Genomic DNA, 25,016 nt, shown 5'->3' with positions numbered 1-25,016 from the left:
GTGGTATGTCCGTCATTGATCTGTGCGATTTCTGGAGGTTTGGGGGAGGGGTAGTTGTAATATAGGTGCATATTCAGATATTTCTTACAGCAAACGTGTTCCCACCACCGTGTATCACAATCGGAATTATAGGAGTTTAGAAAACATGGGTACATTATCTAGGCACATTTCGTGAATCGACGTCTGCCAATTGTTCTCCAGGTACTCATATTTTATTTTATTTTTTCATGCCCTCAATACTAAGCTTGTTAAATGTCTTCCGTTTCACAACATGGCCTGTTTTGGTGTTGTAATGTAGAAGCGAAGAAAGCAAATGGGACGAAATGATAACTTGCCGTGGGCAGGGATCAAATTTGAAACCTTCGAATAACACGTTCGATACTTTACCAACTTAGCTACCATGGCGGCCACCTCCCATCAACTTAATCTGGTATATGTAAATTAAATGTGGGAGCGTTGCCAGCCGCCGTGACAGTGAGTGTGGAACACTTTTTGTGTCTGTTTGGTGTCGCGTAGTTTGTGTGCTTAATATAAGTTGGCAGCTGACCAATAACTCCTCTTGTACTACCTGAAGGCACCAAGTCTGTCAGAACGAGTCCCTCATTATGAATGAAAGAAGCAAGTACATTTTTAAGGGCTTGTTTTCTTTGTTAGACACAGTATTATTGAGAACTAACAGACCATTATGTCATTTAGCATGATTTTTTATTATATATTATTATATTGTCTAACAAAGAAAACAGCCCTTAAATGTACTTTTCCTTTGGCATGATTACCTCTTCGATCTCATTATTATTGTGTCTAAAAAAGAACAGAAGCCCTAACTTTACTTTTCCTTTTTTTTTGGTTTCGACACTACCTTCCTGATGGGCAATCTATTGATGTTACTACTTGGTTATACATGCCTCATTCACTGTGACGGATGCATAGTACGCGGACTTGATAGGTGTTTTATAACATGCTCAAGTCATAACAACGATTAGCATCAGATTACTTCACATGAAAGGCTGAGAGATGAGTTCTCCCTGCTTTTCTCAAAATAATGTATACACACCAGAAGCAGCTTAGTAGTTTATAACGACGCTATTCCTGAAACACTTTTTTTTTCATTTCTATAGCATCACGTTTAATTGCAATGGCATCGAGCCAAGTTGTGGCAAATGAACAAATATTCACGAATCGCCTCACGTCTTCTTTTTTGACACCGTAGTTGAATAAGCTTGCACTCATACGCGAGTGAAATCAAGTCGTAGCGTTTCTTGCGTCATGGCAAACACTCGATCTCGTGATAAGTATCACGCCGAAGGGGCGTGCACACACTCCCGGGCTTACGTTGTGCACCACTTCACCCCACGGGACACAATCCGCGCATACACCACGTCGACCATCGTAAAATGATCCGCGTTTACATTGCCTCTAGCCCTGAAACATTTGGCAACAAAAAGTCCGAACATTTCGGCGTCCGTCATGCCTGCGGCCCACGGACGGCTCAATCTATATGGAGCGGGGCTACAGTGCGGCAGCGCGAACGAAAGTTTCTTGCGTCGTGTCAAACACATGATCGCACGCCAAAGAGGCATGCACTACACACTCCCGGAATAATGTTAAACAACATTCCGTCCATCGTAAAACTATCTTCACAGCCGCGCATAACACATATCAGCAAAAAATCCGAATTTCTACGGCGTATACGGCTTCAATCAGCATCGCAAAAACCTCTCTGTAGGCGCCGCCATCACGTATAAAAAGAAACAAAAATAAACACAAAAAACCGGAAGCTCGTTTAGATCACCTGACCTCCTTCAGCCAATAGCAGTGCCGCATTTTCCCCGTGCATCTCTTGGGATATGATATGCGGAAACACGCCACCCTGGGCCTATGAAAAAAGCTGAGCGGCGCGTCGCCAGGCAGCCGACGTATGCGCCAGAGAGAAGACATGAAAGCTAAGCTGGTAACAAAAACCGTCGACTGACTTCATATTTAAGAAGAGTCGTTATATTAAATTCCCGTGCTGAGCGGGGATGACGGAGTCGATGAGCGATTTTCGGTACAGAAGTATACAAATACAACGTGGCAACTGATTATGGGGCAGAAGTAGAGCGCACAAATAAACTGACTGTCGACATGGTGAAGAAGATTAAACTCGGTTAAATTCAAATTGAGTGCCCTAACCAGACGTTCCCGCTCAAAACTCTTCGTAGCGTATAGTGATTATATCAAGTCAAACATTTCACTAGAGAACACGAAACTTCACATTTCCCGGTCCTTCCTGCTTTGTCATTTCCAGTTCTATTTTATGTAGGGGCGTTTGCCTCTTCATCTTCATGATAAGTAATTGGTGCTTGATGAACAAGCACAATGCCTAACAGTATGGGCTCAAGTTTATACAGAAGCGGGAAATATATATATGAATCTTTTACCTTAGCATTAAAAGCGCTTATCTTTAAGAGCAGTAGTTTTGTTGAGCGCATCGCAACGAGTGAGCAAATACTACGTTTCTTTGTTCACGTATACGACGTGAGGAGATAGCACCCCACCAAAACGCGACTTCCGCCGAATAAAGACAAGGCTCTACGTATACGTAGCACAACGGAAGTCACCGGAGAGGGCACTCTGTACCCCTTCTGTGCATGCTCTTTAAGCGTCACCTTGAAGAACAAGCTTCATGGTTGTTCCACTGTTGCCAGTGTAGATTAAAGTGGAAAAGCAAAAAGGGAGCGTGCTTGAAGAAAGAGAATGTAATGTTCAGCCAGAAAACGAAGGGAAACGGTGTCCTCCATCATCTGCAATATGCTGCTATTCCTAGTCGCTGGACACGTTGATGACAACGCTAGCGAGCAGGACATTTTTTTTTTCCGGACGAGGCAGTGAACATGCAAGCCGTCGTACCGTAAAAACGGTTCCAAAGGGTGTCATTAACAAGGATAACATGTCAGCGTTGTAAGATCCGCCTGCAGTTGTAGGAAAGAAAGGAGAAACTGCAGCAGTTAGAGAAGCAAAACTTGGTGTTAAATGTGTAAGAGTTCCTGAAATAGCTCTTGCTGAGGCACATGTTCTTTTGATATGCTAACGTGAGTGTTTTCGTTCGCAGAACATTGAAAGTAGCCAAGTCTCAGCACTCTCTCAATGTGACACAGGCATTACGTTTAGGCCTCCGAATATAGTTGCTATAAAGTGAGGAGTTGTGACCATAAAACAGTCACAATTTCGCTGCTAGGGTGAAGAAATGTATGCGATAGCAGCAACTTAGAATATAACGCTGACAAGGGCAAGTAGATCGAAACATGCTGTGCTCTGCTCACGCACAAGTGAGGTAATAAAATAACACACAAAGGACGAGAGGGAACTGAAAAAGTATACCGCTCGACACTTAACGTGCTGTTCAAACAAAAATGACGCTTGCAACGTAATGAAAGGTACAGGTGAGTGCTAACTAACAAGTGTCTCCCTGTTTATTATACTTCTTTGTGTATGAAAAGCATTTTTTTTTCTGCCCCGCCGCGGTGGTCTAGTGGCTAAGGTACTCGGCTGCTGACCCGCAGGGCGCGGGTTCGAATCCCGGCTGCGGCGGCTGCATTTCCGATGGAGGCGGAAATGTTATAGGCCCGTGTGCTCAGATTTGGGTGCACGTTAAAGAACCCCAGGTGGTCTAAATTTCCGGAGCCCTCCACTACGGCGTCTCTCATAATCATATAGTGGTTTTGGGACGTTAAACCCCACATATCAATCAATCAAGCACTTTTTTCTCTCAAACGGGGTCTGTGCATTGAGCAATAGTGACCTTTGTGACCTTTATGGGCCCGGCAGCTAACGCAAGCGTTCCGGTGAAAGCCGAAAGGCACGCGACTCTTATAATTGAAGGACAAGCGCGCGCACACAAGCATAAACCCCCCCCCCTCCCCTTTCCATCCGCATGCATGGCAAAGTACGCTTGGTAGATAAGCGTGCGTCAGCGAATTGCGAGAAGCTGGGCTTCGAGTGCGGGCCGCTTTTTTAGGGGCTAAGCTCCTAAATCATGGGTCTGTTCATGCATGTCTTCTGTGACCGGTTCGTAACCACCTAATTGTATGGCTAACTCAGCAGGTGGCGCTAGTGTGAGTGTTAAACAAATGGACAGAAAGACAAGACGGACGGACGGAAGCATGGATGTACAGACAGAAAGACATTTTCACGGAAGAGTTACGGTTTATCGATAATGTCCCCCTCTCATGCTTCACCCACTAATCATGATACATTCCGTGGATATGACGTGATTTATTTCCTTTCTTGAGTGTTCATAAATATGGATAGGTAACATATATAGGTAACGAACAAACCGATAGCCTCTTCCTTTATTTCGCCAAGGCATTCGTTACTGTCCCTCATTGCAGTTAAATCTCTAAATTGGCTGCACTTTATATTGATTCGTTAATTCTGACTTGGCTACGAGGCTTCCTCTCTTCGCGTGAGCAACTTACGGTGATCAATGGCATTTCATCTAACCTTTGCGACGTCACTTCCGGTGTTCCCCAAGACAGCGTTATAGGTCCGTTAGTTTTTCTAATATACAATAATGATTTGCTCGATAACCTTTCATCCACAGTTAGGTTATTCGCCGACGATTGCGCAATTTACCGCAACAATAAAGGTTTTAATGATCATTCCGGTCTCCAAAATGACCTTGACCTAACCTTCCGGTGGTGTGAAACTTGGCAGATATCCCTTAACGCCTCTAAATGCAAGTTAATATTGTTAACTCAAAAGCATACCAATTAAGCATTTCACTATAAAATTAATAACGTCGTGGTTTCATCTACACCATCTCTCAAATATTTAGGCGTTCACCTTACATCGGATCCAGAGGGCACGGTACCCGGCTTGCGGACAGCATGGCTAAACCGCTGCTGCTGCTTTTGCAGGTTGGTTACCGCAATGAAATAGCTTCTTGTCGTAGTGATGATTTATGCCTGTTGATCCTGCCGTGCCCTCGAAGATGTTACTGTATTATAGTTGACTGTTGGTCTGCTGTGATGACGCTTGTTATGTCGGGAGACGTCGAGAAAAACCCCGGGCCTGTTACGACGCAAGAGCTCTTGCGAACGATCTTGAAAAACCAGGCCAAGTCTGAACGTGATTTGAATGCTATTAGAGACCAAATATCTGAAGTAAACGTTAAAACAGATAAGCTAACCAGTTCGCTTGCTTTAATTCATGAAATGAACCGGAGAATATACTTTGGAAGCTACTGTCAGGCAGCAGGCGGAAAGGCTGGTAGACTACGAAAACAGAGTATTCGGTCTCGCTGAAAAAAGTATAGAATCTGAATCTGATTTAATGGTTTCGGTCGTGGACAAGATATTTAAGGAAAAACTTGATGTAGAAGTTAAGACGATCGAGAGAATACATCGCATGGCAAAGGTACAGCCCGGGAAGGGTAGGCCAGTCATCATGAGATTCTATGACTACCGGAAAAAAGAGCGTGTGATGAAAAATTGTCCGAGGCTGAAGGGAAGTTCCATAAGTATTAGTAATGACTATGCGAGTGAAACAGTGGAAGTGCGGAGGAAGTTATGGCAAAGTGCGGCTGCTGAGCGTGATAGCGGTTTGAAGGTTTCCCTGAATCACGATAAGCTCAAAATAAACGATAAGCTCTACACTTGGGATCAGAACAAGAATGAGTGTTGTGCGATTTTGAACAGCAAAGGCAAGAGGGATAGCAGAGCTGCCCCTGCTACCCGCTCGAATGCCGCATCTGAGTCAAACACTTACCCTTCCACTTCTGCGCCAAAATCGTAGCTACGCCTGCTTGTACTAAATGCTCGTAGCATTGTAAATAAGGTCACTCAACTCGAATTCTTGTTGCTGTCACATAGCCCACAAATCGCTGTCATAACCGAAACATGGTTGAGCCCTTCCATTCCCTACGATTGTATTATTCCCACCGGATATCTTGTACACAGGTGGGATAGGGATTCACGGGGTGGTGGAGTGGCCATTCTTGTGAAGTCGCCTATTACAACAGAAAGAATTGATTGCTCCCTCTCCGAAACGGTTTGGTGCAAAATATTCGTTGAAAAAGTGGTTTTTATTGTCGGAGCAATTTACAGGCCCCCTGGTACCACGCCTGAATTCCTAGACCAACTGAACAGTTTCTTGTGCAAATTTCAGAACGGCAACACGAGGTTGATACTGACTGGCGATTTTAATTTACCGCATAAAAATTGGGAAAGTGTCACACCTGGACATATAGATACTCTGAGTGGTGATAAAATGTTGGATTGTAACACAGAGTGTAAAAGAAAATACGGGAGTAACTGCTTATTCAGAAACATTGCTTGATTTAGTGTTCCTATCACGCAGAGTGACACATGGCACTTTATAGGTCGAAGAGGGAATATCGGACCACAAGCTGATAACTGTTAATATCCAACTAGACGCAAAGCCGCAGAAGCGGCCATTTATCCCGGTTCAGATTAAAAATTTTGCATGGGCCGATGACACGTCTGTACTTGATTATCTAGAATTGTCCCTTCAGGATTTTGAACTTGCTTCTGTCTCAGAATATGTAGAAGAGTTATGGCAACGTTTCAAAATTATTATAAAGCATTGTACGGATAAATTTGTTCCAACTCGTAAAAAGAAAACGCAACAGCGCAGTCCGTGGATAACCCGGGAAATCGTCCATATCAAACGAAAAATAAAACGCATGTGGAAAAACAAAACCAACTCGGTAGCAATCGTACAATTGCGTGGTTAGTTAAAGACAGCATTAAAAGAATCCAAACAAAAGTTTTAAACCGAAATCCTTGCTGACTTCATTAAGTCTTCCCCTCAAAAATTTTGGCTTCACTTGAGGAATAAAAAAGAAGAAATTGAACAGATAAAAAATGGACCCGGGACAGTGAGGCAAAAACTGCAGATAGCAAATTCTTTCAGCCAGTTCTTTCAGTCGGTCTTCACTAGAGATGAAACCGATCAGGTGGATGCTGACCAGGCCTACCCGCGCGCATGCGCAATGGAGCCCTTTGCTATCATGCAGGAAGGGGTGTTCAGTCACTTGCTAAGGCGTGACACTAAAAAGGCAACCGGACCAGACGAAATTCCCAGTGAATTCTTACGACGGTATGCCGAATGGTCGTCCTTTTATTTGACAATCATTTTCAGAAAATCTCTTGAAACGTCCTCATTACCGCAATACTGGCGCACTGCAATTGTAAAGCCTATATACAAAGCTGGCAATCGGCTTCATGTGAACAATTATCGCCCCGTTTCACTGACCTCTGTGTGTTGCAAAATCATAGAACATTTCATAGCAAGGCACATTATTATTTTTCTTGAGTGGAAAGAGTTTTTTTATCCCCATCAACATGGATTCAGGAAGGCGTTGTCAACTGTTACTGAACTGGTAGAAACAGTTCATAGTTTTTATTTATCTCTCCAAGGTCAACAACAAATAGACGTCATTTGTGTAGATTTCGCCAAAGCATTTGATAAAGTTCCTCATAGCAAATTAATTTTTAAGCTTCAGCAACTAGGACTTAGCTCAGATATAGTAAATTGGATAGCCGCGTATTTGGAGAACCGTCAACAAAAAGTACGTGTAGATGATTGCACATATAGTTCATTGAAAGTACTGTCTGGTGTCCTACAGGGGTCTGTGCTGGGTCCTTTGTTGTTTTTAATTTTTATAAATTATATTTCCGCAGTTGTCGAAAGCCTGGTTAAAATCAAACTTTTTGCAGACGATTGTTCAATTTACGCTCCTGTAACTAACGCAAACGACCAAATCCAAATTAATCGCTGTCTGCAAGCCTTGCATAATTGGCGCGCCCAGTGGGGGATGGAAATTAACTTTTCAAAGACTACGTTCACCCATATAACCAAGAAAAAATCCGTACTCGCATATGATTATAAAATCTAAAATAGCCTTTTGACCAGAACACACAGCTTTAAATACCTGGGGGTGACTATTACCAGCGATTTGGGGTGGCACACTCATGTTGAGGAGGTGTGTTCAAAGGCCTACTGGAAGTTGTTTTACTTGAGGAAAAAACTCGAACATGCCCCTAGAGATGTCAAATTACTTTCATATAAGACATTTGTTCGCCCTATTTTGGAGTATGCGTCTTCTGTATGGAGTCCTCATCAGCAGTCACTGAGAGATAAAATAGAAAAAAATCAAAGGCTAGCAGTGCACTTCATTTGCTCGTGGTACCGGAGGACAGAATCAGTCACAAATTTGTTGAAATCATGTGCGCTAGAACCCCTGCAAGTGCGCCGCGAAAAGCAAATGTTAAAACTCCTGTTTCAAATTATAAGAGGCGAAATGAAAATAAATAAAGACACATACATACAACCTGCACCCAAACGAGGAGCTCGGTTGCACCATAGTCACCCAATAAGGCCTTTTTGGGCGCGTCTGGATGGCTTTAAAAATTCTTTTTTTCCGTATAGTATAGAAGTGTGGAATAGACTTCCAGAGTACGCTGTTACTAGCGCAAATGTCAAAGCGTTTGAGTGTTCGCTAGAATTGTACTACCGGCAACATGAAACGTAATGTCGGTTTTGTCATTGTGTATTGTTTTTGTTTTGTGTTTATATTCCTCCCTCTAATGACCCTCATGTGGGGGTTACAGTATTAATAAATAATAATAATAATAATCTATCGTGGACTATGCATATAGCAGCTTTCACATCGAAAGGCTCTCAATCGCTCGGATATCTCCGCAGAAGCTTGCCAACGCTCCCTATAACGTACGCGCATTATCATATATTACTTATTTTCGCCCACAGCTAGAGTATGCATCATCCACATGGTCACCATATCAAGATCACCTGGTACGTAAGTTGGAAGCCATCCAAAATGGGGCAGCGAGATTAATCTCTGGAAACTACGATTATCATTCGAGCATTACCCTAATAAAACGAGACCTTGCATTTCAGCCACTGGAAACACGCCGCAACATAGCTGTCTTATGTAAGTTTCATAGGTACATTTATAGTAACGAAATTCACTGTTTGCCACTTAATCCTCCTGCGCGTACTTCCCGGCGCATTCACAATGCACGTAGTTTCATTCGCATTCATGGTCACACGCAGGCATTCAACTTATCATCACTACCTCGAGCCATTGCATATTGGAACGATCTTCCGGATTATGTTGTATCCATTTCTAACTGTGAAACTTTCCGTGATAACCTGATTTTGTTGCACTCTAATATTGTATAACGCTATTGCACCTTGATTTTTGTAATCTTTATATATATATATATATATATATATATATATATATATATATATATATATATATATATATATATATATATTCGTCACCTTTTCCACTTTTTTGTTATTTTGTTTGTATTGCCGCGTTCCATTTCCCAAGTTTTTGTTATCGTCCCAAAACACCACACGATTCTCAGCGCAAACCGCGCCTGCAGTTTTCTAGAAGGTTCCGGACTGTAGTAGATCATTTCGATAAGATCACGCCCACTGTGCGAACGGTACAGATTGTTCTGGAAGCTACGCCACCGCCAGCGATAACGCTAGAACATTCGACGGCAAGGGTATAAATGCCGACGCGCTTCGCCGCTCGTCAGTTGTTGATCGAAGGCCGACGCTCCGTTCGCCGCTATCAGTCTGAGACTGCTATCTCTGCGAGACTGCTGCTGTAATTAGACTTTCTGTTTACCGGGCACAGGTTCGCCCAAATAAACAGTTAAATCCCAACAAGAAGTCTCCTGTCTTCGGCCACGTCACGACCCCGTGACATCTGGTGGAGGTGCTGCTTCGTTCATGTACCGCACGCCCCCGTCAAGCCGTGAACCCAGCCCACGTCGCGGAGAAGACACCGACGCCAACCAGGAGCAGCGAACAAGCCGCCGACAGCAAGGTCTCCCACCGGAGTACGGGCTTCTACAAGACAAGGCGCGGAAAGCCAAGGCCATGACCGCTACTGCAGCGACTATGACAACCGGAGCGTCCCAGCCCGCGATCGTCATTCATCAACCCAGGCAACCGCCAACGTTCCATGGCTCATCGTTTGAAGACCCGGAAACCTGGCAATAAACATACGACCGTGTGGCCGCCCTCAACCACTGGGACAACGAAGAAAAGCTCCGTCGTGTGTACTTCTACCTGGAAGACACCGCAAGGACCTGGCTAGAGAATCGAGAGTCCACGCTCCGAACGTGGGATGTCTTCTGCGGCGCATTTCTGCAAACGTTCGCGAGCGTCGCTCGCAAAGAAAGGGCCGCTGCTCAACTAGAGACCCGGGTTCAGCTACCGAATGAGAAGGTTGGAATTTTCACAGAGGAGATGACCCGCCTATTTCGTCACGCTGACCCAGACATGCCTGAGGAGAAGAAAGTTCGTTTCCTCATGCGAGGTGTCAAACAGGAGCTCTTCGCGGGACTAATGAGGAATCCACCGAACACCGTCCAAGAATTTGTATCCGAGGCGACCACCATCGAAAAAACCCTTGACATGCGCACCAGACAGTATAATCGTCGCCTGACCCCAGAATGCGCTCCAGTAACTCCGGAGAACTGCGTGAAACCAGTAACTCCGGAGACCTGCGTGAAACGATCCGAGCGATCGTGCGAGAAGAGCTGCGCAAGCTGTTGCCTTCGGCGCAGCCTCAAGTGGATTCGATCGCCGACATTGTGCGAGAAGAAGTTCGGCAATCGCTTCAAATTCCCCACGCACCGCTGCCCGAACCGGAAGCTATGAGCTACGCCGCTGCACTGCGCCACAACGCTCCTCCCCGTCCACGCCAAAACGCCGCCCCATCGCACTTCCGTCGACAGACGCCACCGCCGCCACCACCCCCACGGACGTCATACCATTCGCCAGCGGTCCAGCGCAGTGCACCGAGGAAGACTGACGTCTGGCGCACCCCTGACCATCGCCCGCTCTGCTACCACTGCGGCGAGGCCGGACACACATACCGCCGTTGCCAGTACCGACAGATCGGATTGCGTGGCTTCGCCGTCAATGCACCGCGCCCACAGCCAGGAGAACGACCACGTGACATCGCCGACTACCTGACAGGAACTCGGTGGACACCACGAAGCCCTTCGCGTTCGCCGTCGCCCAGCCGCCGCACGTCACCGCACCACCGACAGTACTCTGGCCCTACGCGGGGCCGGTCTCCTAGCCCGTATCCGGGAAACTAAGGGCAGCAACCGATGGAGGTGCGGTTGCTGTGCGACGAACTACCGAAGATCCTCCGACGACGCCGACGCCGCGACGGAGCTTTCCGAACACAACGCCAACCAGGCAAAGCCCTGACGGCGAAAGCTCTCTTACCGAAGGTGGCCTGAGGACGCAACATGGAAGCAGTGAAACAAGCCGACGCAGCCGTGACCCGACGCCACGCCCTAACTGTAATGCGAGACGGCGAACTAGCGACCTCGACGTTCTTATCGACGGCCACAGTGTGACCGCTCTCGTCGATACTGGTGCCGACTATTCTGTCATCAGTGGGTCGTTCGCCGCGAAGTTAAAGAAAGTTAGGACAGCTTGGAAAGGCCCTGAAATCCGCACAGCCGGAGGTCATCTCGTAACGCCTGCAGGAGTCTGCACAGCGAGAGTCACCATTAACGGCCGTATTTATCCTACAGACTTCGTAGTCCTACAGCGTTGCTCGAGAGATGTCATCCTTGGCATGGACTTCTTATGCCTCCATGGTGCTGTCATTAACCTAAAAACCAAGTCGATAACGTTATCCACAGAAGAAGCACTACCGCCGCGCACGCCGTCTGGACACCATGCCTTGAATGTGCTGGAAGAACAAGTCACCATTCCGCCTCGCTCAAGCGTCATTATTTCAGTCGGCGCTCCTGAATCACCTGACTTCGAAGGCGTCGTTGAAGGCAGTCAGCATCTGTTGGTCACCCGAAATATTTGTGTCGCAAGAGGAATTGCAGAGTTGCGGGGAGGCAAAGCAACGGTTATGCTCACAAATTTCAGCAATGAGTACAAACATGTGAACAAAGGAACAACGGTCGCATACATCGAAGAAATTGTCGAAGCCACCAGTGCTTTCGCCCTCGCCGATTCTGCGGAACCTGCTCAGAGGAACCAAGCCCCTCCCATAGCTTTCGACGTCAATCCCAGACTTCCGAACGATAAGCAAGAACAGCTGAAGGCCCTGCTCCTGCAATACGAAGATTGCTTTTCGTCGTCATCGAAAATTCGGCAGACCCCAATCACGAAACATCGCATCATAACCGAAGAAAATGCCAGACCACTCCGTCAGAGTCCGTACAGGGTTTCGACGCGAGAACGTGAGGCCATCAAGAGACAAGTTGATGAAATGCTGCGGGATGACATTATCCAGCCGTCCAAGAGCCCATGGGCATCCCCCGTGGTGTTAGTGAAGAAAAAGGATGGGACCCTACGTTTCTGCGTCGATTATCGCCGCCTGAACAAAATCACAAGAAAGGACGTGTATCCTCTCCCACGAATAGACGACGCACTTGATCGGCTCCATAACGCCAAGTACTTTTCGTCAATGGACCTCAAGACTGGCTATTGGCAAATCGAAGTCGACGAAAGAGACCGAGAGAAGACGGCGTTTATAACACCGGATGGCCTCTTCGAGTTTAAGGTGATGCCCTTCGGCCTTTGCTCAGCGCCTGCAACTTTTCAACGCGTTATGGATACAGTACTGGCAGGTTTGAAGTGGCAGACTTGCCTTGTGTACTTGGACGACGTCGTCGTGTTTTCCTCGAGTTTCGACGAGCATCTTCGGCGCCTTGAAGCTGTACTTCAAGCCATCAAGACTTCCGGACTCACACTGAAGCCAGAAAAGTGCAGATTTGCGTATGAAGAGCTCTTGTTTCTGGGGCACGTTATCAGCAAGTCTGGAGTTCGTCCTGATCCGCGGAAAACAGCCGCCATCGCCGAATTCCCGCCGCCCACTGACAAGAAAGCCGTGCGCCGATTTCTGGGCCTGTGCGCCTATTATAGGCGGTTCGTGAAAAACTTCGCCCGCATCGCCGATCCTCTCACTAACCTTACCAAGGCCGACGTCGAGTTCAAGTGGGAAACGCCACAGGAACACGCTTTCCAGCAGCTTAAACATCGCCTCCAGACGCCTCCGTTACTTGCCCATTTCGACGAATTCGCCGAGACAGAAATACATACTGACGCAAGCAGCGTAGGTCTTGGCGCCGTTCTTGTGCAGAGGGCTGACGGACTTGAAAGGGTTATTAGTTACGCCAGCCGATCGCTATCCAAAGCAGAAGCAAATTATTCCACAACAGAAAAGGAGTGCCTCGCCATCATCTGGGCTACGTCGAAATTTCGTCCATACCTCTACGGCAGGCCCTTCAAAGTTGTGAGCGACCACCACGCCTTGTGTTGGCTAGCCACTTTGAAGGACCCTTCAGGTCGCCTCGCACGATGGAGCCTGAGACTTCAAGAATATGACATTACTGTCATTTACAAGTCCGGCAAAAAACACTCCGACGCCGACTGTCTCTCTCGTGCGCCTGTCGACCAACCGCTACCCGACGACCCGGATGACGACTACTTCTTGGGAACGATAACTACCGACGACTTCGCTGAACGACAGCGGGCCGACCCGGAACTTAAGGCCCTAATAGAATACCTCGAAGGCAGGACCGCCGAAGTCCCGAAGGTATTCAAGCGCGCACTTGCGTCGTTTTTTCTACGAAACGGTCTTCTACAAAAGAAAAACTTTTCACCGCTTCGGGCTAAGTATCTCCTTGTGGTGCCTTCAGCTCTGCGACCAGAACTCCTGCAGGCCCTGCACGACGATCCGACGGCAGGGCACCTCGGTGTTTCTCGCACGCTCGCGAGGATACAAGAAAGGTACTACTGGCCGCGTCTTACCACCGACGTCACTCGTTATGTGAGGACATGCCGGGACTGTCAGCGACGCAAGACACCGCCGACAAGGCCAGCGGGGCTTCTGCAGCCAATTGATCCACCTTGCCGACCTTTCCAGCAGATTGGTATGGATCTACTGGGGCCGTTCCCGACGTCGGCTTTCGGAAACAAGTGGATCGTGGTAGCTACCGACTACCTCACCCGCTACGCCGAGACAAAAGCCCTGCCAAAAGGCAGTGCATCCGAGGTAGCTAAGTTCTTCGTCGAAAATATCGTCCTACGTCACGGCGCCCCGGAGGTCCTTATCACCGACAGAGGAACGGCATTCACTGCCGACTTAACTCAAGCGATCTTGGCATACAGCCAAACAAACCACCGCCGGACGACAGCGTACCACCCACAGACCAACGGCCTCACCGAGCGGCTTAACAAGACGATCGCCGACATGCTGTCAATGTACGTCGATATCGAACACAAGACGTGGGACGCCATTCTTCCGTATGTGACCTTCGCATACAACACGGCAGTGCAGGAGACGACGCAGATATCTCCATACAAATTGGTCTACGGAAGGAGCCCGGCAACGACGCTCGATGCCATGTTACCCAACGTCACCGACGAAGAAAACCTCGATGTGAGCGAGTACCTTCAACGCGCCGAAGAAGCCCGACAACTTGCGCGTCTCCGTATCAAAAATCAACAGACGACCGACAGCCACCGTTACAACCTTCGACGACGGTTCGTAGAATACCAGCCCGGTGAACGTGTTTGGGTGTGGACGCCGATACGCCGACGTGGACTAAGTGAAAAGCTTCTGCGACGGTACTTCGGACCTTACAGGGTGGTTCGACGTCTCGGCCCACTTGATTACGAGGTTGTCCCCGACGGCATCACGAACTCTCAACGACGCCGATCGCGACCTGAAGTCGTACATGTCGCGCGCCTCAAGCCGTTTCATGCGCGTTGACAAACTGAACCAGTGCTTTTTTTATTATTGTTGTATCGGAATTTATTCATTGTACTTTCTTGCGTTATTTTTGTACTTTCATCTTTAGTTAAAGCATCGGGACGATGCCTTTTTTCAGAGGGGGGCAATGCCGCGTTCCATTTCCCAAGTTTTTGTTATCGTCCCAAAACACCACACGATTCTCAGCGCAAACCGCGCCTGCAGTTTTCTAGAAGGTTCCGGACTGTAGTAGATCATTTCGATAAGATCACGCCCACTGTGCGAACGGTACAGATTGTTCTGGAAGCTACGCCACCGCCAGCGATAACGCTAGAACATTCGACGGCAAGGGTATAAATGCCGACGCGCTTCGCCGCTCGTCAGTTGTTGATCGAAGGCCGACGCTCCGTTCGCCGCTATCAGTCTGAGACTGCTATCTCTGCGAGACTGCTGCTGTAATTAGACTTTCTGTTTACCGGGCACAGGTTCGCCCAAATAAACAGTTAAATCCCAACAAGAAGTCTCCTGTCTTCGGCCACGTCACGACCCCGTGACAGTATGATGCCCCCCTTACTCAATGCCCTTCAACGGGCCTGTAAGGTATTTTGAATAAATAAATAAATATAAAGTGAATGACGCCTACACCGGCGAAAAAAACTAAACGTGAGTTTCCATATAGTTGATATCACAATATTGCGTTTCAGGACCTGCTTCTTCTATTAAAATACAGACTTTCATACTTGAGACACTTGTGAAGTGTTCGAGGCTCCTGTATTTAGATTCAGGTGCACGTTGAAGAACCTAAGGTGGTCCACATTTCCGGAGGTCTCCAATATGGTGTGTTTCACAATGACATTGTAGTTTCAGCACGACACTCCGCTAGGTGCACGTTATATAATTATAATTATATATTACAATAGAGACATTGACGTGTATTATTATTTTTTTGTATACACACCCCCTATGAGGCGGTCGATGCGGTCGCATTTCTATAAAGAATTTGACATAGAAAGCAAGCTGTCATACTTGAAACCTTGATGCAGCATATCAGTGATTATTGGTCCACTGCCAGCTCGCAATTAGTCCACGTGCTACATGATGCCAAACAGGCAGATAAAAGGTGTTCCACACTCGACGTCATGGCTACTGGTGGCGCTGACTGACACTGTCTTGCTTATTGGGCATATACACACATAAGTGGATATACTACATTCCTGAATTATCAGAGAGGCTTCAAAACGGTGTCATATTCACTCTTACTCTTTAAACTTACCACCCTGAATTTCAATTAGACTTAAAAATGAATTTAAAGATATATATCTCAAAAGAGACAAAGTGTAGTATTAGATGGATAATTCTCCAAATATGCAGATGCTACCTGAGGGGTCCGTCCCACAAGGCTCTGTTTCGAGTCCGCAATTGATCTAAATACAAAGCATTTCTCAGTGCACTTCAGTGATTTTGAGTCTATCTATCTATCTATCTATCTATCTATCTATCTATCTATCTATCTATCTATCTATCTGTCTATCTATCTATCTATCTTCTATCTATCTATCTATCTATCTATCTATCTATCTATCTATCTATCTATCTATCTATCTATCTATCTATATATCTATCTATCTATATATTCAACTAGCTAGCTACCTAGTTGCCTACGACTTTTAGCTTTCCTGGCCGTTTCGACAATGCTGTGGATATGAAAATCGGTATGGCATAACATTACTTTATGACGAGCATAAGTGAAAAGTAATAACATGAAAATCATGACATGTATGTCATGTTTGTCATGATTTAAATTTCATGGTTTTGCTGCTCTTTCGGTAGCTCCGTTCACATATCATGTTGCAAAACTGGTATGGTATGGCATGACTGCAAGGCGAACATAAGTTCCAGACCCTAACGTGGAAATCATGACATGCATGTTAAGTAAATGATTACTACACGCCATGCTCATAGTGCTCTCACGGCCGTTTCGCTAGCTTCATATATAACAAATTTGGTATTACGGGACGTGAATGAATGAAGAAGGTATATGATTAATGCAAACATGATAATCACGACATTTGTAACATCTAAGAACATGACAACATACCACGCTCATGAAGCGCTCGAGGTCATTTCGCCAGCTTCACATATACCAAATTTGGTCTTACGGGACGTAAATGGAGTAGGAAGGTATATGACTTGTGCAAACGTGTTAAACATGACATGCATGTAATGTAAGAACATGAGAACCTACCTCGCTCCTGAAGCGCTTGAGACCTTTTCGCTATCTTCACATATATTAAATTTGGTATAACGGGACTTGAATGGACGACGAAGGTGAAGGGCACGTCCAAAGAGGATAATTTTTACATGCGTGGCATGTAAAATATGATTACAAGCTACGCTCACAGCGTGCTTACGGTTGTTTTTCTAGCTCCACATGTATCAAATATGGCAATACTGGACGGGAATGGACGACGCCGGTAAATGACACGTGCAAACATGACAATCAAAACATGGAAGTCATGCACGGCATAATTTACGTTTTGCTCATAAAGTTGTGCTGAGGTAAAAGTGACATATCCTCCTTTCTGAATACCCCGCCGCTGTGCTCTATCGGTTAAAGCACTCGGCTGCTGACCCGCAGGTCGCGGGATCAAATCCCGGCTGCGGCGGCTGCATTTTCGATGGAGGCGAAAATGCTAGAGGCCCGTGTGCTTGGATTTAGGTGCACGTTAAAGAACCCCAGGGGGCTGAAATTTTCGGAGGCCTACACTACAGCGTCTCTTATAATGATTTGGTGGTTTTGGGACGTTAAACCCAACATATCAGCCTTTTTTATTCATGCTTCACATATAATTGAATCCCACAATACGTGTGGTCTGCCTTTTTTTCCCTGTTACTAGTATTTCCGCAGGCATTTATTTTGTATATGGTTGTTTACGGATTACTGTGTCGTGTACAAAAACATATTCAATCGCAAGTGCACTAAAACTCCAAAAATACTTATCTCTCATTCATTGTTGGTGTGTCAATTGGAAAATAAATTTGAATAAAACAAAGTGTGTACATATTTGATTTCCTAAGAAGATGAAACCATTTTCGTCTTGGTACCTCCTCAACAATGCAGTTGAAACAAAATAGTACAACATGAGTATCTAGGTGTGCTCGTGAAAAGTTCATGGAAGCCTCACGTGGACACTTCATAGCCAAATCATGTAAGGTTTTAAATTTTCTTCGAATAACCCTGTCATGTTCGCGTGTGAATTCAAAGCGCATGGCGCACAATACTTGCATAAGGCCTATCTTGAAATAGCAATAAGTCGTGCGGGTCCCAGTGAAGTAACTTTTATTGCTGCTCTTAATAAATTCAACAACGCACTGCCATGGTCATCTTGGGACGGTATGGAAGAAGGGAGAGCTGCACTGCAATGAAGGCTGAGCTAGGGTGGGAGTGTCTTTTTGATTGCTGTCATGAACAGATATTGGTGATTCTTTATTTGAGTTGCAGTAATAAAACTGGATATAAAAAAATTTATGCACACAAACCTCATTACATACAAAACACGTTTGAATCAGAGTTGCTAATTCTTAGAATACCCAGCTAAAGCGAACATGCATGTAAAACCATTTTTCTTAGCACATTTGAACAGTGGAAGAAGCTAGCGTAAAACAAGTTTGTAATGCGAACGAAGTTGTAAATGATCCAGTGGTGTGTTTCTTGTTGCAGACGGTCACACTGTATAGATAGACACTGGATCTCCAGGATTGTGTCCGTGTGAGATTTATCGTGCCCATTGGTGAACAATCAAATTCAAAACGTCCGCATAAACTGAAAGCAGACACCGGGTCTCTGAGTTCAATTGGAGTCTTCTCTCTCTCTTTGCTGACTAACAGCGGTTGGTATGTTCCCGTAAGAAACACCGGTTCATCATTGTTTGCTTTGCGCCACCACAGTTTTCTCTCGTGCGCAACTCCGCGATGAGTGCCTCTTCAACGCTGCCGCCATTGTAAGCGTCAGCGCCTGCTGCTTCGCATCTGCACATGCTTTACTTTAGAAAGAGATTGTGTCATTTTTCTTCAGAAATTACGTGTAGAAACAGTGGAAATAGCGCCACGCTAAATAACTTATCAGACTATTACCGCGTAAGTCACTGGTTAGTAAGGAAAAATAAAACAAAAAGTAAAATAAGTAAAAAAATTGGAGACCAGAGAACTTCATTTGGTGAAAGCATGCACAAGTGAAAGATAAGCAACTTGTTTGTGTGCAAGTCAATGGAAGGCATGGTGACGCACCCTTTCCTCAAACGTGCAATGTGGGCTGCCTCCACATTTTCTGCAGTAAGTACATTTCTGTTTTTCTTTATCAGTAGATACCTGCTTTTTTTATAGTTGGCAGGCAGACAGCCACACCCGCACACGGCGCACTGAGATGTCCGTAGTTGCCGCTGTGCACGTTGCATCGGTGTTCACGTAGGCGTACATCGAGTCATCATGACGTTTGGCCAATGTATTTCATGCCGCATGACACCGCGATGACGTACAGCACGTTGTCGGCACATGGTACGAATGAGTCCCTGTAATTTATATGGCAGGCAATTTTGTTCTCTTGTTGGCGAAGGACGTTAGTTCGAGTGGTTTCATCAGCTTCTTGGACGCCAAAAATACAACTTTCAAAAAGCGCCTTTCTCTATCTTTTTAGGGTGGCCGGAAACTTGCTGCAATTAACGTTTCATTCCACCATAGCTGTCTTCTTCCCCTTGTCTTGGCGGTCATCACGCTGATCGCGTTTGTTTTTGTTTTTTTCGAGATGCTGGCCAGCAACACAAGCAAGGACGTGGACTGGATAACAGGCCTTATCAAGGTGGTCCACCTGACCTGCAAAGCTATTCGCACACCTGGCTATGAAGGACATCCCTTGAGCCTTCGAGTTTTACAGCCCGCGCTTTTCCATGTTGGAGTGGGTTGAACAGAAAGGGCTCCTTAGCTCTCATCTGATACTCCCAGTATTCAAGCTCGTCTACATACGATGGAGCGCAAACGAAATTCTTGGCCATTTCGGTGCTTGTCTGTCCTTTTTTCCTGTTTTCGTGTTTCCATCCGTTTTTTTTGTGCAGTACATTATGTATCATTCCAAACTCGCCAAACTACTCATTCTCGGGATATACAAACGGACATCTATAAACATAAGGCGCTCAAGCTCCGGAACCTCGTGAGTGAGTACCAGTTGTCCGGGAAGAGACTTGATGAGCACTTAAAAGGTGGATGGTAGTGCTGATTGAAAAAGTTCGACCAAAAAAATCAAGAACAATTAGAAAAAAAGTTGTCTAAGTATTGAAACTCCCAAAATACTTTCTTGCCTTCCAAGAGGCGCGCCGGCATAAAGCAAATGTATAGCGGCCAAGAACAGGTCATTGGCGGTAGGGGTGACACAGATGTTGATACTAACAGTCTCTTCTTGAATAAAGACGTCGACCTTAGATAGAACAAAACCAGCTCTGGAAAACCACCAGTGGGCACGCTTGCCTTCTTCTGTAAGGGCCGGTTCACGCTAGCGGCAAGCCTGCCGTAACGGCGCAGTGCCGTAGACCGGCGGCCGGCGCCGCCCACAGACGAGCTGTTCGAACTGCACGGCAAGCTCCTCCGACAAACATGGCTGCCCTTCCGAATGCAGTTGGCCCCGCCGCGGTGGTCTAGTGGCTAAGGTACTCGGCTGCTGACCCGCAGGTCGTGGGATCGAATACCAGCTGCGGTGGCTGCATTTCCGATGGAAGCGGAAATGTTGTAGGCCCGTGTGCTCAGATTTGGGTGCACGTTAAAGAACCCCAGGTGGTCGAAATTTCCAAAGTCCTCCACTACGGCGTCTCTCCTATTCATATGGTGGTTTTGGGATGTTAAACCCCACATATCAATCAATTCCAAATGCAGTTGTCGCCAGCCTCGAGTCTTTGAAGCTGCCGCCAAGCGCTCTGTAGCTCGTAAGCTCCGAAATGACGCTTCCATTTGATTAGCACTCATGTCTTTTAGCTTCGACAACACAGTAATCGAATCGATTCGGCACCGTTTTTGATAACCATACTCAAATAATTAATGTTCTAGATCTAAGCAAGCTTTCCCGAATCTCGGAAGGCATACATTACACGTTTGCCCTTTGTTGCGTACGATGGATAGCTAGCGCCACTTGCCCAAACGCCTGTTTAAATCGTTGCGCGCTTTTTCAAATACCGGACACGCGAAAATACTCTATTCGCTGCTGGAACGTAGTCTTGGAACAACGCGCACGACATATCGTGAAAACCGCGGAGCAAGATGCAAGCAGCTCGAAGTGTTCTGCGGCAGGCACAGGCAATGCGGAAAGGCGAAACCAAACGACGCGGCTCAGCCATGTCGCTCTTCCGTCGCTATATAAGCTGAACCGCTTTCCGCCAGCGGCAAACAGCACAAAAATGAGTGTCAGACCCATTTTTCCAACGGCGAAGAACGCCAGACGTGCGCGAAGCAAAGAGCTACGCACGGCTGCCTGAGAACGTCAAACGTCAAACGGCGAGGCATGCTTGCCGCACCGTGAACCGACCCTAAGGCAACTGCTCTGAAAGTGTCAGTACACCCTTCTAGGCACCTCATGACCTCATTGTGGGGCAGCGAATGGCAAAGGTTCTTTATTTTAATGCTAACTAAATGCTTTAAGTTTTTTATCTCACTTTTGCTTCAAAAAGCTGACAACAGACACAACAGAGCGTTTGCAAAGAAACCGATCGTCGAAGTTCATCATGCCCAGCTGCTGTTTCCAAAACAACGCGACACACTTCTCTCACGTTCTGTGTTTAAAGTCAATAAGCTGCAAGGTAGCGCCAGGTTTACGCGTCTTGTCTGACACAGAAGTTTGAGGGCACACGCTGGTGCCTTGATGACGCTCAGAGCTAAGTTATGCAATTTCAGATGCTCGCAAAGTTGCAAAATTTCAGTACATGTATGTGTTTTTTTTCTAAATGAAATATGTTGAAAGTGAGCGCTTGTCCATGTCAGTTCTGTTTTTGTGCATTCGTCTTGTCTTTAGTTCAGTGTTGTTGAACTTTCCTTGCCAATGAACTACCAACTCGCTCGAACACTCACGTTAACTCTCTTTACAAACATTGAATACGTCAACAAGTCGCTATCTGTGCAAATTCAGGTGCAATGTATTTGCAATAGAGTTTTCACAAAACGGAGCCCATAACCTAACATAGAGTCCCATGGCATGAAATTTTCACCATCAATTTTTTACCTCGGTATAAGCTTTTGGAACGACGTACCTTCGGTGATTTTGCTGAACTGGGCTTGGAAGCTTCAAAAATCCTGTTTGCCACACGCGCACCATCAGCCGCCTCAAGCAGATCTTCCAATCCTTCGATATATTCGATGGCGTTGCGCAATATTTCGACCTGGGCAAGCAAAAAAAGACAGAGTCGTCAAGTAAATTAGTCAATGCAACGCCTGTAAGCAGGATTCAAAGCAGCAAAAAGACGCCAGCGACCATGCTTGTGTCACACACACGATTGCCTAATACCGGGCCGACGTACATGTAACACTTTGCCGTGAATGTTACTTATGAGAAAAGTCTCGTACGGTGCAAAAGCATGAATTTCCTGAATTAGTTACGACACTGCTATACACTTTCACCAAGCAAGTGCTGCATTTTTATATAAAGACATCGTTCCAAGAACACTATCGAATCATCTCGCTCAGCTTTCCATACTACTACATGAAACTTCTGCTTAAGTCACACCGAAAACAAAAGACTAGTTTTTTATCTTAGCTCCTAATACTTGAAATAACAAGGTTGTTGAGCAAAATCTTCCGATTTCATCTTGTGCAACATGTAATAAGCTTCACAGTTTATAATGTTTTTGATGTACACTTCGTTGCTTAACTCGAATGCTAGTGGAAGTTAGCAGGGTCCAAGCCCGAGAAAATATAGCGAGCTCCACTGACCTGCTGAATAAAAACAAAAGTACCGGAGGCTTTACGAGTTAAGACGAAAATACCATGCATTATTAGGCCTCCGCAGTAAAAAACTCCATATTATTTTTTATCCTCTTTTGTTATTCAACGGGAGCTTAAACGCACACACAAGACTGTTCTCACATTTCGCACTTCATTTGGTACGCAACTCGACTTGGGGACACCACACTGCGCAAGTTTTACTGATCGAAATTGTGAGCTGGGCAAGTTTGTGCATGTCGGTGTTTAACACACATATACACAAAGCAAACGCATTGTTAAGCGGCACTTGTGCTCGTTTTCTAACAAAACTCTTATTAAAAATGAATGGGCGACTGCGAGCGGGTGACTGTGCCTGTCTTTCGCTTAATTGTCCATGATGCTTTTTTCATCAAGTCATGGTCTATATTTTTTTTAACAGTGCTTTCATTTCCTTTCATTCTACTGGGATTGCTTAGGATTGTTGCTATGGTAACTGAAACACCTCCTGTAAAGGAAATGTAGCCGATACAAGCACATACTGGAAAGCTGTACGTACTATATTTGTCGTTCACAAACTCTTGAGCTCTCCTTGCAGTCGCATTCTTGACTTTTTATATAACTAACATTTTCACCGTGCTTCTCCGCACAGTGTGAAAAGAAAACTTTTCAACTAAATCACAGTTGTCAGTGCTGATACTTAAAAGCTGCGCGCCATCGTAGTACATAAAAGCCAAGGTGACGAGATCATACTTTCCTCAAGAAGCACCCAAGGAGGGGGAGAGACAAAAGCCATACATACCACATGTGCTAGGACCGAATTAGCGACCACTACGTGACGAAAAGAAGCGTGTTCAGTTCGAACAATGGTAACACATTGGCACAAGAACGGCGATGAGGTGCAATAAAATCTGAAAATTATAAAGTGTGTTATCTAACCAATCTGCATGGTCTCCTGCCGAATGTTTGCGGCAAAGTACAAGGCCATTGTATTCGTTCACCGGTGTGCTGACGATAACAACCGCGTAGGTCTAAACGTTTATGTTTTGTTATTTTTATTTGCTCAGTAAGGCCAGTGAAAAAAAATCGTTGAAAACGCAAAAGCCCAGATGGCGCACCTTGGGCAGCCTCTGCGCCGGATTCGCGCAGGTTCTCCTTTTGAGTGCCTCGAAGGCTTCGTTGACGCGCCGCAGCCGCCTCCGTTCGCGCAGCGTGGCCGCTCTCCGACGATCTACGGCCATCGTTCGGCGCTTGCACGCCCGACAGGCCCAGGCTAAGCAGCGTCGAATACCCGGTGCACCGTTCCCTGCCGCTCCACATGGCGCAAGAACGTGCTGCTCGGTAGACGACGGTTGGCCTGGCTGCTCTGCGGGACATGGCTGTCGGGGTTCCGGGCTGCGGCCGTCACTCACCTATGGTTACAATACGGATAGGCATAGTATTGGATACATGCAATATATTCATCGTACTTGGTTCTCTTTCAGAGATCCCTACGCATCGTGAAAGGACAGTTTCATAGCAGAATACAAAAGTGGCACTTCTTTTCAAAAAGAGACACATACAGAAATCCAAACTGGGCTGGATTTCCTGGCAGCGTGAAGCATACCATTAGAGCTTTAAATTGTAAAGCAGGTGGAATCAAGATGGACCAATTCCTTATGGTAATGTGAAATCAACATTGCACTATCGAACAATAAATGAACCAGAAACTGCAACTAGTTCAATAAAAACTGAGCCACTTTCAGTAAACCAGCACTGCGTGAACAATGGTGACTCAAACAAAAACATGCTTTGTAAAAGTAAAATATTCACAGGCGAGAGTAAAATTCCCGTCCTTTAGTGACCCCGCCTCCTATCTTGGAGTAGATTTCACTCTGGACCTCCAGAACAAAGTTTCTTTTTTAATATGAATGACCGGAGTAATTGGGGGACACAGTAATAGTACGTTTAACTGATATTTCGCTCCGTTCTAACAGAGTAATTACGTCACGGTAGTGGAGCACTTCTTAACATAATTTCCCTCCGGCTTATCTTTTGCTAGTTTTTCACCACAGGTAATTAACGATCTGAGGGAAGCAAGGCGGCTCCAGAAAAAGATTCAACGACGCATTTACAAACTGGAGAGCGAACGCTGGAAAGCATCCTGCGAATCTCTAGACCCTCATAAACCGCTGTCATATATCTGGAGAACAGTTCGTGGTCTTCGCTCCTCTCCACAACAACGGCATCCTTTTAAAGCTTTGGCACTCCATCAGGGAAAAACAGAACTCGAGGTGGCTGA

The 25,016-nt window shown here is 46.0% G+C and overlaps 1 protein-coding gene across 1 annotated transcript in view; it reads right to left on the bottom strand.

Annotated features, from left to right (window-relative positions):
• Nucleotides 1-25,016, bottom strand: part of nau (myogenic-determination protein nautilus) — a 226,640-nt gene that overhangs the window by 180,891 nt on the left and 20,733 nt on the right. The window contains exons 2-3 of the mRNA XM_075870747.1: nt 23,854-24,147; nt 22,069-22,197 (exon numbers count right to left, since the gene is read on the bottom strand). Of these exons, the coding sequence (XP_075726862.1) occupies nt 22,069-22,197; nt 23,854-24,147 (423 nt within the window). The remainder of the gene's footprint in view (nt 1-22,068; nt 22,198-23,853; nt 24,148-25,016) is intronic.

The sequence above is a fragment of the Rhipicephalus microplus genome, chromosome 8 (assembly GCF_043290135.1).
Source record: "Rhipicephalus microplus isolate Deutch F79 chromosome 8, USDA_Rmic, whole genome shotgun sequence".
In the NCBI taxonomy this organism is placed as follows: Eukaryota; Metazoa; Arthropoda; class Arachnida; order Ixodida; family Ixodidae; genus Rhipicephalus; species Rhipicephalus microplus.
Note: the sequence above shows the minus strand (reverse complement) of the source record. Positions and strands in the feature narration are given on the sequence as shown.